This window comes from Arvicanthis niloticus, chromosome 19 (assembly GCF_011762505.2).
Source record: "Arvicanthis niloticus isolate mArvNil1 chromosome 19, mArvNil1.pat.X, whole genome shotgun sequence".
Lineage (NCBI taxonomy): Eukaryota > Metazoa > Chordata > Mammalia > Rodentia > Muridae > Arvicanthis > Arvicanthis niloticus.
The window spans coordinates 18,212,261-18,227,882 of NC_047676.1; the positions used below are offsets into that span (position 1 = coordinate 18,212,261).

General features: G+C 33.6%; 2 protein-coding genes across 2 annotated transcripts in view; one reads left to right on the plus strand and one right to left on the minus strand.

Annotated features, from left to right (window-relative positions):
* Positions 1 to 15,622, minus strand: part of Cdh12 (cadherin 12) — a 1,002,120-nt gene that overhangs the window by 895,158 nt on the left and 91,340 nt on the right. The window lies entirely within an intron of this gene.
* LOC117723986 (large ribosomal subunit protein eL39) lies at positions 8,810 to 9,087 on the plus strand. Its single transcript, XM_034523604.2, has one exon. The coding sequence runs from the start codon at positions 8,862 to 8,864 to the stop codon at positions 9,015 to 9,017; it is 156 nt and encodes a 51-aa protein (XP_034379495.1). The 5' UTR covers positions 8,810 to 8,861; the 3' UTR covers positions 9,018 to 9,087.

Consider the following 15,622-nt stretch of genomic DNA (forward strand, 5'->3'; position numbering starts at 1 on the left):
ACATCCTCAATAAATAATACTGTGTGAACTAGAATCAGGACACTCCAGGAAATGCTATGTTCTGTAATTCAAAGGCAGAATGCCACAATGTGAAAGTCTAAATGAACTGTCTGCAAAGTGTACAAAAGACTCAGTTTCAAGTATCACAACCTCATAAATGAAATCTCAGAGACACATTATAAGAACTTATGTAAGCTAAGTGCACGTGTTGAAATCTAAGTAGAAATTACTGCACTAATGACTCTTTCTCATCCTGATCATTAAAAGTGCCAGTCAGTACACTTTGAGTGCAGAAATTTACAAAACAAGAACAATTCCCTGAAGGATCCAGGATGCAGGGAGCTTCTGACTTCAATTTGTTTGTGGGTGATTTCTTATAGCCTAGCCTTTTCATGCCAACATTCCTGCCTTCAACATGAGTGTTTAGAGGGACACACGTGAAGAGATTGGTCGGAAATGGAGTTGATTTGGGAAAGCTGGACATAATATTGACTGAAGTTCCAGAAATCGTTCTTTTCTAACAATGACAGAGTGGCTAACTGACCACTTTTCTGTTTTGGTGAATGAAATCAGAGTAGACATCTGATGCACTGCCAGGTGAGTTTTAATTTACCAGCACAAATTGAAAATTTGTTCAGAAGTTGGAGGATTACAAACCACAGACATGAGCACTAGCACTTTCAGAGAATGAGATTCATGTCCAAAGATAAGGCAGAAAATTAATCTGGAAAGGTACACAGAGTGCCGGTGATAGAGGGTGTCCTAGCATCTTGATTATAGAATGCTTTACTAGAGTTTGGAAACATGGTCTATTTTCAATTATAAAAATCACATAATTAAAATATTGGCTGTTTTGAAAGTTCTCTTTAGATGGTAAACATTATGTTTATAGTTTTAGGGTCTATTTTTTATTGGATATTTTTTATTTACATTTCAAATGCTGTCCCCTTTCTCAGTCCTCCCCCAGAAACCCATTATCTCATCTCCACTGCTTCTGAGGGTGTTGTCCCACCCAACCACTCCCACCTCCCTGCTCCTGAATTCTCCTAATTACTAAAATATGGGACTAGAATATTAAAAAAAAGATTGAATACTTTAGTTCAATTAAACATGCTGAGATAAATAAATTTAAGACACATCAATAGCTGTTATTGTGTAAATAAAATAAATGTAATACCATAGAAAATCTGATTAGTGGTTCATAGGCTGTTAAATATCTACTATGTATATCATAAACTGTATTTTTCCACAATCATTCATGAAATTAGGGGAAAAAAATAAAAGGCCATTTTGTTGAATCTTTTTGACTTTATCCTGCAGGTATAAAATCTAAGCTCCAAGATGAGCTTCAGTTGCATATTTGTCCTCTGGTTCAGTCTAAAGTGACTGCGTGAATCTAGCCTCCTCTAGCACCAAATCCCAAGGTCTCTCTCTCTCTCTACTTTACATTCTCCTCTACTGAGCCAGATTCTTTTTGTAAGCAGCTCTAGACATTGCTATGGTCATATATCCCATGTGCCAGTCAAGCTTGTAAGCTCTTTGGGATCCTAGTCGGAAATTATAATATATACCACCTACATGCATAATCTGGACATTAAACCCAGTGCTCCTGTGAGCCTAGAAAGTTGGTTTGACCTTAGTGTGCCTACAATTTGCCACTTCCCAGATTGAGTATTGCACTCGTGGCATATCCAGTGCCCAGCCCCAGTTTGTTGAGCACTGCCTTCCAGTCCAACACTTTGTTTTTGGCCTTGTTTCAATATCCTGTGGTAGTCTGAGGGAAAATAGTTCTCATAGTTTTATATGTTTGAATACCTGGTCCCTAATTCATGAAATCTTTGGAAAGGATTAGGAGGTATGGCATTGTTAGAGGAGTTGTGTGCCAGAATATTCAATATTTTACTCTTCTAAATTCACTGGTCACTAGCTCACCCACACACTCCCAAATCCTGAGACCTAGTGTGGTTCATACACTCTTCAAGTCAACCCAGTCTATGATCCACACCTACACCATTCCTAACCTCTAGGCTTAGCTCCTGTGGTTCACATTGAGTCCAGACAATATTGGTAAACTATGAAGGAGAACTTTATGAACTACATGCCATTAAATTTGAATGTTTAAAATAAATGAATGACTTTCTAGATTCATTGAATCCATGCAAGTTACACTGAGAGGATATCAACAATAAATACTAAAGCGTTTAAAATAATAATAACAACATATATTCTGTGTCAGGGTATGTTACAAACATGTAATTTGCTTTTAGATTTTTGAGGCGTTACATTTAAGAGATTACTTTCAGTCTCAGAAGAAATATTTAAATTTTTATTTATAAAGACTTTTGAGACTGAAAGACAATGTGGGCTTTTGAAGTTGGGCTAAATGCATTTTGAATTAGGGTATAGCCATGAGCCTATATGGTCTAGTCAGTGGAATGTGGTAGTTTAAGTGAGAAGGGTCCCTATACACTCATACATTTGAATACCTAGTATTGTTATTCACAGTGTGCTATTTTGTGTTTGTAATTTGAGATGTGAGATCACAACTGTTCCTATCATCAGGCCTCATCCTCATAGACTCCAATCATCTGAAACCATAAGTCCAATTAAGTGCTTTCTTTTCTACATATTACCTTATTTATGGTACTTTACTAAAGCAATAAAAAACTAATTAATATACCTCTACTAAAAGACTTTACCATGTATCATGTTGCAAAAATGTAACCAGAACAGTTGACTTCTTACGATCAAGACCCATAAATGTATTACAGTCAAATTATTATTTTCTTCTTATTCATTCTAAATATATCATATCAATATCACAATATAATACTTTCCAACGTTTAAGTTATACAGTCTTTAAAACTTCCTCAAATTTAAACTTTTAGTCTCTTTAAAACATCCAAAATTTCTCTCAAAATTCAATGATTTCCTAAAATATCTGTATTTTTCTAAAATACCTGTTTTCTATAAAATCAACAAGGTATAAAATGCCAAAATGATATAAAACTGTAAAATTTATACAAAATACTCAAGAAAAAATAAGAAAATAATTAAGAACAGTATCAGGAATCAGTAAGTAGGAATCAGTAAGAGGTACTCGACCAAAACAAAAATGTATTGGAAAGGGAGAAAATTAACAGAAATAGAAGAAGAAATTAGTTGGCTCCCAGCTGAAAGAAATAGTAAGATTCTGGAATAATAATAATAATAATAATAATAATAATAATAATAATAATAATAATAACTATCAAATAGTCATACTTATTAATTTATTATTATTATTAGATATTTTTTCTTTTCGGGGGCTTCTTACTTGTGTTCTCTTTTTAAAATTTATTTTATTTATTTACATTCCAAATGTTGCTCTCCTCCCGATTATCTCTCCTAGAGTTCTTCACCCCTCCCCACTTTGTCTCTAAGAGGGTGCTCTACCCTTTTTCCCTGGGCATTCCCATTCACTGGGGCATCATGTCTTTTAAAGGTTAGGTGCATCCTCTCCTATTGAGGCAAGAAAAGGCAATCTTCTTCTACATACATACTGGGCATATACTTTAGGTAATCTTTAGATTCTAGTGAATTTCTCTTGAGAATACTGGAATGATATAGCAAGGAACAAATTTGTTATATGATGACTAAGATACAATTCTTCAAATATGGTGACTTTGTCTTCTTTTCATGTAGATTATCAGAAAGCCTATGTTAGATTGGTCATTACAACACATTGCTAATGGTAACTATAGATGCAATTATATTGTACAAATAAAATTTATTTAATTCAGTTCTTCAGAGGTCATGTGGAAGTTGGTGTGATATTGTAGATATTATCCTTATCATTGAATAGGATGTCTTTACTCTCAAAACGGGCAATCGTTATTATATTGAATGTTGTTGTGTGTACGTATTTGAAGATGAAAGTTTTGTTCAATCAAATACATCTACTTCTACAGCAGTTTTCTGTGTTTATTCATATATCTGAGGTTGTTTGTATATATTGCCAGTTAGCAAAACTCTTCCCTTAATTTCAGGTTATTTTGCAATATTATTTTTATTGTATTTTATTCTAAATAGAAGAAATAAGATTCTACTTCTTATGAGTAGTATATGTGAATCACTAACATATATAAATATGATACGCTTTAACCATTGACATTCACATGTGGTATTCCACTTTGTGTTTTAGAGGTGAAACTTTTTACAAGGATAAACAAAGGGAGCTCACATTCAGTAGATAGTTTTTGGTAATACTATCATTTTATTGTAGAGACATTCCTCAAAAGGTTACTGATTGTGTACCAGATATTAAAAATTAAATCTATTATATTACTATAACAGCTGCTATTTATTTTGTTTTTGCTCCACAGCAGGTACAATCAATATTGCTGTGAACAAAGATTTATAAAATTTTCTCCATGGGTAGTTCCATTAGAGAGAATGGTTGCGCTCAAATAAACAGTTTCTTTTAATATTCATTAATATAGGTCATTGCAAGGAAAAGAAAACTTTTAATGTACCATGTATTCTATTAATTAAAAGTGGAATGACTCTACTAGTTAGATGTTCAAAGAAGCCAGAAAGTGTAAAATCTGTGTAAACAGTGTCTTTTATGAATTATAATGGAATTCCCTTGTGCCTTCATTTCTTGAATCTGCTAGTACTCGCTATGAGACTGACACTTATATTCTTTCATCAGACTCCTTGTACCATTGCAGTATGTTCTGTTAATGCAGTGATGAAGAAAGCAGACAAGATGTATTGTGTTTTGAAGCTCACAAACATTTGTAGAAGACACAGTGGGAGCAATAAGCAGAAGAACACCACAGTGAATGTGACTTGTATATGACTAAATATCAGAGAGAAAAGAGTGGGTAGGAAGAGGCATCCTTGGGTTGAGTGTAATTCTTCGAGGGGGAAAAAAATGAATAAAGACATAATGTAAAACAAGTTTAACAAATTCCAGAAACAAAGAGACTATTTACAGAGAGTCCAATGGCATAGAAACAATAACATCATAGGGCCTTGAAGACCTTGATGAGAAATTTGAATTTCAGTTTAAATGGAAAATATATGATTGGAAATAGTTTCTAAAAGGAGTGGATCATGAAAGTTTATTTTAAAATTAAATATTTTTACTTCTGTGTTGAGAAACCTAATTGCCTAGATTAATTCTCCTTTGGTCCTCTGTATTTGAATACTGGGAGAAACAATTACTTACTTATAAGTCTCAGTTACAGTCTTTCACAGCTTCTAGTGGTCACAGAAGACTGAAGATATCAGAATTCCTAACAATTCGTTTTAATCTCCTCTGTTGCAATTACTATGATTATTTCTTTATTTTTTTCCTCTTAGTGAAAAGAGGAGCAGCTGCTCAACATCTTCTACATTCTTTTAATAAACTTGAAATCTATGATTAAGCAGTCCTTACATTCTTACTGCTTACATGCAATCATCCAGATTGCCTCTTTGAAGTCAAAAGGATTTTAAACAACTTAGTCATCTCTTTGACCAAAATAACCTGTCAGTGATCCATCATCAAACCAAAGAAATGAACACCAAATCATGATGGCAATTAGCTCAGTAAAAATATAGCAGCAAACACTGAATGTTTTAGAAAATTGGACAAATAAAATCATTACATTGTGTACCAGCTTACAAAAAGGGTACAACCATGTTTGCCAAGAGTGTTTTCATGTGCTTTGAAAAATTATGTAAAGTCTATCAAGAGTGCCTCCTTTCATAACTACTATAGGCTTGAGACAAATCAGAAAAGGAATGGGCAGACACAGATTAGGATGGCATTGTAAAATGGGAAGAAGGTATCCTGAGAATATTGTTTATCAAGAAAAAGAGGAGACAAAGATGGCAATAGCAAAGTTAAAAGCAAACAGGAAAGCCAAAGTTACAAAAAAACATCTCATATTACAGTGAAAGGTTGAGAAAAATTGAGATTTGATACCATGATCTGGAAAGAAAAGGACACAGACACACACAGATAGACAAACAGAGAGAGAGAGAGAGAGAGAGAGAGAGAGAGAGAGAGAGAGAGAGAGAGAGAGATCTACCCTGATCACAAGTCAGTTTTGGTGTAGTAAGATTTACTGCCCATTTAGGCTTTCTATAAGAATATGAGGTAATTTTGCTGACACACTAAAAGTGGTCTGATGGTCATAAATCTAAAATCAAATAAATATTTTTATGGATTTGTAGAAATTAAGTTATATACATTATACTTAATTTTATTGCCTTCTTAGGATCAGTTATTATATGGAGAGTGAATTTAACCCAGGGGACATATGCCTGAAGTTTATAATTTTGACATTACATAACTGTTTTTGAGTCTCAAACCCTTAATCATTTAGCCAATTTCATTATAGTTATTTAATTCACTGTTATATTTTTAAATTATATGCACACTCACATATTTATTAAATTGCATTCAATGCTTTTGCATCATGGTACTACTTCTAAGAGACATATATCAAATAAATTGTTAGTTGGGACCTAATCAACTTGATGATGATGATTATAATGATGATGATGAAGACGACAACAACAATGATGATGGTGATGATGATGACAATGACAATGATGACGATGATGATGACAATGATGACGATGATGATATGATGGTGATGATGGTTGAAAGCTGTTGCACCTTAAGCTAATTTAGTTCTAGTTAAATTGAATAGCATGACAAAGTTTTCCAGTCATTTATGTCTTTGAACATAGGAGGTAACATAATACAGGTATAGTTAAAATCTTTCTTATGGAAGAGAAATACATGAAGAAAAATTAAACCTATGTATGTTTATTCAAGGTATAAAATAATGTTCAGCAGGAACTAAATTTAAAATAATATTATTCGACATCTTAATACATTTAAGGAAAGCACTATAGCCTTTTGTAAACCTCCATTTGCCTTCCTCTCTTGCTGAAACAATCTTCTCAGCAGCCACACTCCCACTTTCATGCCTTTTATTTGTGAGTGGTCCACTGAACTTAGTTATAGTTTCGTGCCTGAGCATGTGTTTGTGTTATTTTCCAGAATAAGAACTTTTTGGCGGCAAGATCACTGAGGGAAATGGAGCTCCGAGTTCATTTTTGAACACTCTTAGCATCATTTTCCTTCCATGTTAATTGTTATAGCATGTTCAGCTTTGGTGAAAATCTGTTTGGGGGAAATTATTTGTAAATACATTTTTAACAGTGCGAGTATACCTTAAAAGTATAGCGTAAGACATTTTAGTTTGCTTATATTTATATTTCACAAATAATCAGCGACCAATATTAATTATGTTTTTTACTTTTCCTCTCACAATTGTCCTTTTAATTTCATAGATGTATACTATATTTTCATCATTTCCCCTTCTGTTTTCAAGATAACCTTTTTTTATTTCTTTTTTTTAGATATTTTATTTACACTTCAGATGCCATCCCCTTTCCCCATTCCCCCCCCCTTAGAAAACCCCTATCCCATGCCCCCTTTTCCTTTTTGCATTTATACATTTTCTTAAAATAATGTTAATCATAAGCTTTATAAGTTTGGAATTGTTCAATCAGAGGTGTAACCCACTGACCAACCTAGATATAACAACTATCTTTGACTGGTGGAGATACATGAATATCTGCCTCCCTGTCTCCCCCCCCCCTTTCTCTCTTTCATCACCTAGCTTCTCCTCTCCTTCTTCTTCTCCTCTTCTTACTCCTTTTCTTCCTCTCAGTACTCCTCCTACCTTAGCTCCTCCTACACATCACCCTTCCTATTAAAATGAAACTTTTCTCTCAAAATACAATTAGAGCATAATTATGCCAATTTGTACCCGTGAGGTACAAGATAGTCCTAATACCCAGTCCATCCTTTTGTTGACTGACCAGCTCCTCTGTCATATATCCTAACTAAAACTTTTAGTTCTGAACCTGGCTTTAGGATGAATGTCAGCTGACGACCATCCACTCAAATCTTTTCTCTCAAGGTAAATGGCTATAAGTTTTCAACCCTGTCAGAAATCCAGAATGACTGAGTTAACTATAATTGTGGGAAGCACAAAGCATAGCTTCTAAAACTTAGCCAATTTATAGAGACCTCTGAACACCTGGACACTCGCTCTACTTCAAAACGTTGGAGCATCTGTTCTTCTGCCTTCTGGCCCAGGATCATCTGACAGACCTTAGTGCTGCAGAATTATTAAGGGCTGATTACTCTGTCTAGGCAGATATAATCAGTCGACTATTCTGCAAGTGTGTCCTTTTCTGGACAGTAATTTGTCTGTAGAAGGAAAGTGGCAATTCTTGCCTAGTGGCAGTCTCACCACAACTGGAGTAACTCCAAGGATGCTCAATTTCTTCTTAGAATTCAATACAGGAAGCTGTCCAGATCAGACAGGTCTCTAATGAAAATGAACATTAATATTGAAATGAGGACTCAAGATAATCTTATTTGCTTTAAACTAGTGTAGATACTTGAATAAGAATTTAAAATGGAAAAGAGCACAACTTTATCACGTAAAAATTTACTGAGCATAATAATAATGATGATAACAATAATAATAATTATAATTATTATTATTTTACCATGAATTCTTTAAATCAAATAATGTTCTATATGTCTTCTGAAAATTTCCTCATTTACACATGAATAATTTTGGAAGTATTTTTACTTAACAGGTGTTTATATAAATTAATTCATATATAATGAACTAATAGGTTATTGTGAGACATTTCACTCAAGGTTTTAAGGATATGTCAACCTATCAAGGGTGGACAACAGTGTTGTAGAAATCACCACATTAAAATAGCATATGAGCTTTCTTTTCTCCTTTCCTCCGCCATCGTGTGCACTGCGCCTGATTCGGCTTCTTGAAATGTCTTCTCACAAGACTTTCAGAATCAAGCGATTCCTGGCCAAGAAACAAAAGCAAAATCGTCCTATTCCTCAGTGGATTCGGATGAAAACTGGTAACAAAATCAGGTACAACTCTAAGAGAAGACACTGGAGGAGAACAAAGCTGGGTCTGTAAGGATTCACACACCGGCATGGCTGAGGGTTTCTGCTGTGGTCATCAGTCAGTCCTACCAGATGGATTTCAAGCTCATGTCTAAATTATGGTGTCTGTTCAGTAATAAAATTTAGAACCTTTCAAAAAAAATAAAATAGCATATGAGGGAAAAAAGCATATGAAACTAACAAAAGCAGTGTTTAGTGTAACAAACCTAATTTACCTATACCGACTATGTTTTGAGTTATTGTACTGAGAGTGAAACTTCAGTGATTACTCATCTAATAACAATTGATTCCTAGCATGCATATAAAATATTTTCCTAATATTAAATGTGTAAATTCTGAAGAAGGTTGAGAGATGGTTTAGAGGTCAAGAGTACTTGCCTGCAGTTCCAGACTAACCAGTACCCTCTTCTGTTCTCTGTAGATACCAGGAACACTGTAGCACACATATACATGCAGGCAAAAGACTCATACATGTAAAATAAAAGAAAAATTATCTTTATTATGAAATTTCTGGCATCTAAATGGATTATTAACTATGAAAAAATATAAAGTTATGAGAACTTTAAAATAATCTTGCATAAATTCTATCTTTCATCCAGGTACTAGAATCGTTTGTTTGGTTTTTGCAAGCCTCATCAGTGTTAAAAATTGTGTAAACTTCATCATCTCCTTGTTCTACTGAATGGTTGATGGACATAGTATTGCATTAATGCTGCAACATGACCATTAGGTGACTTGTAAACTTAAGTTCATTCAGAGTCATGGATCATGGCTTCTTCAGTCCCTGGGATATATGTTCACATATTTTACTTTTATTCTCCCCAAAGTTGCAGATAAAATATGTTCATTGAAAAAAATTGCATAATATCTGAATATCACTGAGAAGTATTCTTACTATTATCAAATGAAATATTAGTGATACCCGAAGATTTAAGTGTTTGGATTGTGTCCGTGAAAATAGGATGTCTACCTTGTTCAACTGTGTTACCTTATTACAGTACATTAGAACAGACTGTAGATAATATATCTCCTTAGTGAATAAAAGCATAGTGCTGCCCTGAATTATATGGTTTCTGTGTTAATTAAAGGTAATAACACTAAATGTGTAGCTGTATAAGTCTAAATGTTCTATAACAGTTTTCTATAATGCACAAGGTTCAGGGTTTTATCACCAGATTGACAAAATAAATAAAATATATTAAAACTTTATTTTTTATTTTTTTTCACTTTTCAGTATTTTTTTATTAGATCTTTCATTTACACTTCAGATACCATCCCGTTTCCCCATTTCCCCCCCCCCTTAGAAAACCCCTATCCCATGCCCCCTTTTCCTTTTTGCATTTATACATTTTTTTAAGAAATCTTAATCATAGGCTTTATAAGTTTGGTATTGTTCAATCAGAGGTGTAACCCACTACCCAACCTAGATATATCAACTATCTTTGACTGGTGGAGATACATGAACATCTGCTTCCCTGTCTCCCCCCTCTATCTCTCTTTCATCACCTAGCTTCTCCTCTCCTTCTTCTTCTCCTCTTCTTACTCCTTTTATTCCTCTCAGTACTCCTCCCACCTTAGCTCCTCCTACACATCAAGTTTTAGAAGCTATGCTTTGTGCTTCCCACAATTATAGTCAACTCAGTCATTCTGGATTTCTGACGGGGTTGAAAACTTATAGCTATTTACTTTGAGAGAAAAGATCTGAGTGTATGGTCATCAGCTGACATTCATCCTAAAGCCAAGGAAAAAGCCAGGTTCAGAACTAAGTGTTTTAGTTAGGATAGATGACAGAGGTGCTGGTTAGTCAACAAAAGGATGGACTGGGTATTAGGACTATCTTGTACCTCACTGGTACAAATAGGCATAATTATGCTCTAATTGTATTTTGAGAGAAAAGTTTCCTTTTAACAGAAAACTTTATTTTTTATAATTTCTGCTATATGTTATGGATTTATATATACATATTATATATATATATATATATATATATATATACTATTATCCAAATTCTTCAATAAAATTAACTAGATTATTAATATAGATATATGTTTATGCTTCTGTTACCTTTATTGCTAATATCTCATATGCTTTTAAAAGCTTACAGTCTTAAACAATTAACTATTAAAATATAGAATTCATTTATGAGATTTATGATAATTTTTAGTAACCTTGATTTATCAGCTTTGTTCCCTTCTGAATAAAAGCATAAGAAGTTGGAATAAAGAATTAATCCCTTATGAAATCCTTAAATGAAGTAAGTTCTAAATTCCTTTCATGCATTGCACTGCCACTCAGTGTGCAGAGTTCCATTTAAGTTCATAATTAGTATTCTCAGGCAGCGATTCCCACCTGTGCCATGTAGTACGACACCAGGAAACAGAGAGGGATGTAGCAAAGAAAGCCCTCAGAAGACCTTTACATGACACAATGTGTGAATCAATTTTAATTAATTCTGCCACTATAAGTCTGTCTGCTGTTTAGGAAAGATTGTTATCTGCCTCTGACATTAGAGCAAGATAATGAACAGTACCAGTGCTGAACACTGATAGCAGAAGCAGCTAATACCTGGGGAAGGAGCTACTTGACATCCATGTATTCTAGGATAGTGAGCATGCAGAACACAGAAACATTAATCGTATGAAATCAATGCATCTTAAATGGCATACCCACACCACTACACACACTCACACCCACACCCACATACACACATCAGTGTTTTATTTCTCTATCAAGAACAAGAAAGTTGTTCATTTCAAAAGGGAACCAATTGTGATGCACTTAGACTTATTCAAGGCAGAAGGCTAACAATAGAAGATTTTCTCACACATATGCACCTTTGTTAGGATTCCTTCAAAGATTGCCCTAAAAAGATTTTAACACATAAACTTGAACTAAAACTTCTCTCAAGGACTTATACATTACAATATATAATACTATTAACAAAAACAACCCGTGAAATAAACTAGACTTCCCAGGAACAGTCTCAATTAACAAGCTGACATCAGGATCCTACAAGAGCCCTTGAAATTCTTTTGATGAATTCTTCCCCATTACCTTTTGTTTTAATGTTTTTATTTATTGTGTTTGAAATTCGCACATGTACAGACTGTATTTTGATCTTTTTTATGGTACTACCCATATCTTATTATAATATATCTACTCTTCTTGTAATGATTTCTGTACCTCATTAAACAAAATCATTGGGGAATCTCTAAATTTGTTATTATCAGCAGTTAACAAAAATAAAGTGGATTGTTTATAAACCATGGACCAGCCTGGTACACTTTATGCAGTTCAGGTTGGTTTGAAAATGAGTGATCTTGTTTATTTTGGCAATGGCTTTTGATTGTACTGTCAAAATTTCTCCATCTTAATATGGTTCTGCATTATAGGAGTTTTCCCTAGGAGTCTGTCTCTAATTACTTTTGAGGAACAGGACCAAGGTAAAACAAATAAAGGGGTCTACACAGATCTGGCTTGGTGACTCCATATATTTAATTCTATTCATAACTTCACACTGTGACAGATTATTTCCTAGAGTGTGGACAAGTCATAAATAGCTATCCTATAGAGAAAGTGTCTGTCCATACATGCAACTGTTACCTGGTACTGCTTGTATATCCTCAGGAACATAGGCCCTTAGAGTCCATGTAAACTATCCCAGAGTTCAATGGGAGGGGGAGTTTGGAGGAGATGCAATTTTGTGAGGGCCTCATGTGCATAAATATAGCTGTTTTCTTATAAAATGTAAATAAATATTCATGGCCAAGGGCAGAGTTCCAAAGCACCTTTCTGCAAAATATGTGTTCACTTTATTGTTTTTTGCAACTCTTTAAGGCTCTAATATGATTAATTTCTGAAATCACCCCTGAGCAAGATGCTACCTGACAGAGAAGAAAAGTCAAATTCAAAAGAGTAAAACACCTTGTGAATTCCTAATGTACTGAGATAAAAAATGAAAAGTAGAACTCTGACTTTTAATTCTTTGTTTACTAACTAAAATTCTTGGTGGTATTGGAAAAATGAAACAAAACACCTAAACAAACCAAAACAAAAATAAACTTATCTTGAATTCAAAGAGGCTTCAATAACAACCAAAAACAAGCAAGCCAGCCAGCCAGCAAGCAAGCAAACAAGCAAGCAAGCAAGATTATACCAAAGGCTTACTTTACCCTCCTGTAATTTTTTTTTTTAATTTCTTCTATATTCACATGTACTTTATGTTTGGAACTATTTCCTTGTTTCTATTCCTACTCTATTTCTAGCAAAATATTTTTCCTTTTATGATTTTGGAGGTTAAGCAGCAGTAAGAATTAGGTCAATTTTTTTTTTAATGTACAGAAAATTTCTTAGTGATATGGAACCAATAAAAGCAGCTCATTTGTCAGGACCAACAGGTATTCACTAGCACTTGCCTAAGTTCTCTTTCATCTAGATAATGATCAGTCTAAAATTTGTATGTCTGAAACCTTGAATAGTCCAGAGCTTGCATAAGTTGGTTCATAAATTTCATCAGATGCTTTAACATTTCTATTCTGTGTTTAGGCATTTCAATTTAATAGTTTTCTTTGTTTTAATCAGGCTTTCCTGAGAAACAGAAATTCTTAGATGTCTTTTGTGCTCTGAAGGGTTATGACAAGAAATTATTTGACTCAACTTTGTGGGCTAGTGAAGCCAAGCTCTGGGTAGTAAGCTGTAAAGCCTTCAATCCATAGAAATGTTGGTGTTATTCTTCAAATCCAGTGGCAGTCTATTCCCACAAAAGAAGTCAGAGTCCATTCTCAGGACCTCAACTCATCAGATGAGCACTCTACTGAGAGACAGTTGTATAGATGTAAGTTTTATCTACAGTCTGCTTTTAGAGCAAGATCGAGACAGTTTTTGATTAAATATCTGGATTCTATAACTAAACAAATTGATCCACTCCTTGCGCCAGTAAATAAAAAAAAAAAAAATGTTTTCTTAAAGTTTATTTCCCGATGGCGTATCTGAAAAGCAGACAGCTGGAGCAACAATTTTTGACCATCATTCAAAACTAAAATTGCCAAATACAGTCCAGTTTTAATTCATGATAGACTCTGGATAGATAATGTTCATGATTCAAACAACTTCCTAATCATGTATTCTCAGGGCTAAGGCAATGACTAACAAGAGAAGGTACCCAGCAGCTATTTAAAAACAATAAATGAGAAGTTATGTTCATGGAGCAATTTCTTTTTCAGAGGAGAACTACCTCACTATCTACATACATGAGCTTTGCCAACCTTTGTATTTTAGTAACTGACATTCACAGTTTACAGACCTATGACTGTGCTATAATTGTGTTTGCAACAGATATTTAGATGCCTCAATATATAGAAACATTTAACATTTGTTATCTTTATATGGATGATGTTTTATTCTGTTGGAGGAAATTAAAATTTAAACCTGCGCTCCTTATCCCAACACCAATAGTTTGGATAACAAACCTTACATTTTAGCATATTTTTACAAATAGAACTCATTGCATTGTGTCATTACTTGGATATAATTGTGTTTATTATATTTGTTGATATTTAGTTGCACTTTATAATGGATAATGCTCTGTGGGTATCTGTCTTGTCACTTTGTTTTCAATCATGCATCCATCTTGAAGGATTCCAATTGACACAATCTTGAGAAGACAACTGACACTCGGCTTTCCATGAAGATTGAAGGAGTTCTCTGCTCCTTGATTTATATGCTGGGCTTTTCACTTGCAGCATTTCATATTTAAAAGACTTTTCACATTTCGCCTCTTTTAAATCTTCATAAAAGCTATTGAAAGCAACTCATTTTTCTTATTTCAGCCAAAACCTGAAAGGTCCCAGTCAAAAGACAGTTTTGTAGTTATGGAAGGACAAGCATTCCAAAGCATGCCTTTGTTTAGCATGTTGTGTTTATATATAAATTGATTTCCTGTAATACTGCATACTATGTAAATGTCTGACAAGTTGAATTAAATTTTTTCCAGAATATTTTTAAAACCTCAATGATACATCTATAAATATAACTATTCTCCTCTAAGCAGGAATTTACTAGACAACTGATGATATAAGTGAACTATACCTGATCTGAAGCTCTGTTGCCAACACTGCTACCAAGTTCGTAGTCAGAAGAGACTTTATTACTTACACGTCACACTAGAGATGTAAGTTGATTTATTGGCTGAGTCCATTCTTGAAAACCAACTTGTCAATCATAATAAAAACTGCTCCAAAAAGCATCTTTTCTATCAGGTCAACGAATATCTTTAATAGTGGCTCAAATGTCTGCAAACTATTTCTTTTGATGAATTTATAATTAATCACAAAGACAAGGCATAAAAATTGATAGAAAGAAAGGAAGATTTTATCTATAATGGTTGATAAAACCCAGACACATATGTCTATTACAATATAAATATATGCACATAATAGTTATAATACAAAATCTCAAATTATTTTGAATAAGCATAGGCATATTGTAGCTTATAAGATGTATTTTGTAGTTATATTTGGTACAGTAGTTGCTTACAACTTTAAAAGATAAAATTTAAATTCATTTTGTTTGGGAAATTATCAATAAAATTATTTTCATAAAAATATGTCAATGGTTAAA

Bases quoted from the DNA above. Each gene is read 5' to 3' on its own strand.
- LOC117723986 (XM_034523604.2), top strand. From the start codon at position 8,862: ATGTCTTCTCACAAGACTTTCAGAATCAAGCGATTCCTGGCCAAGAAA.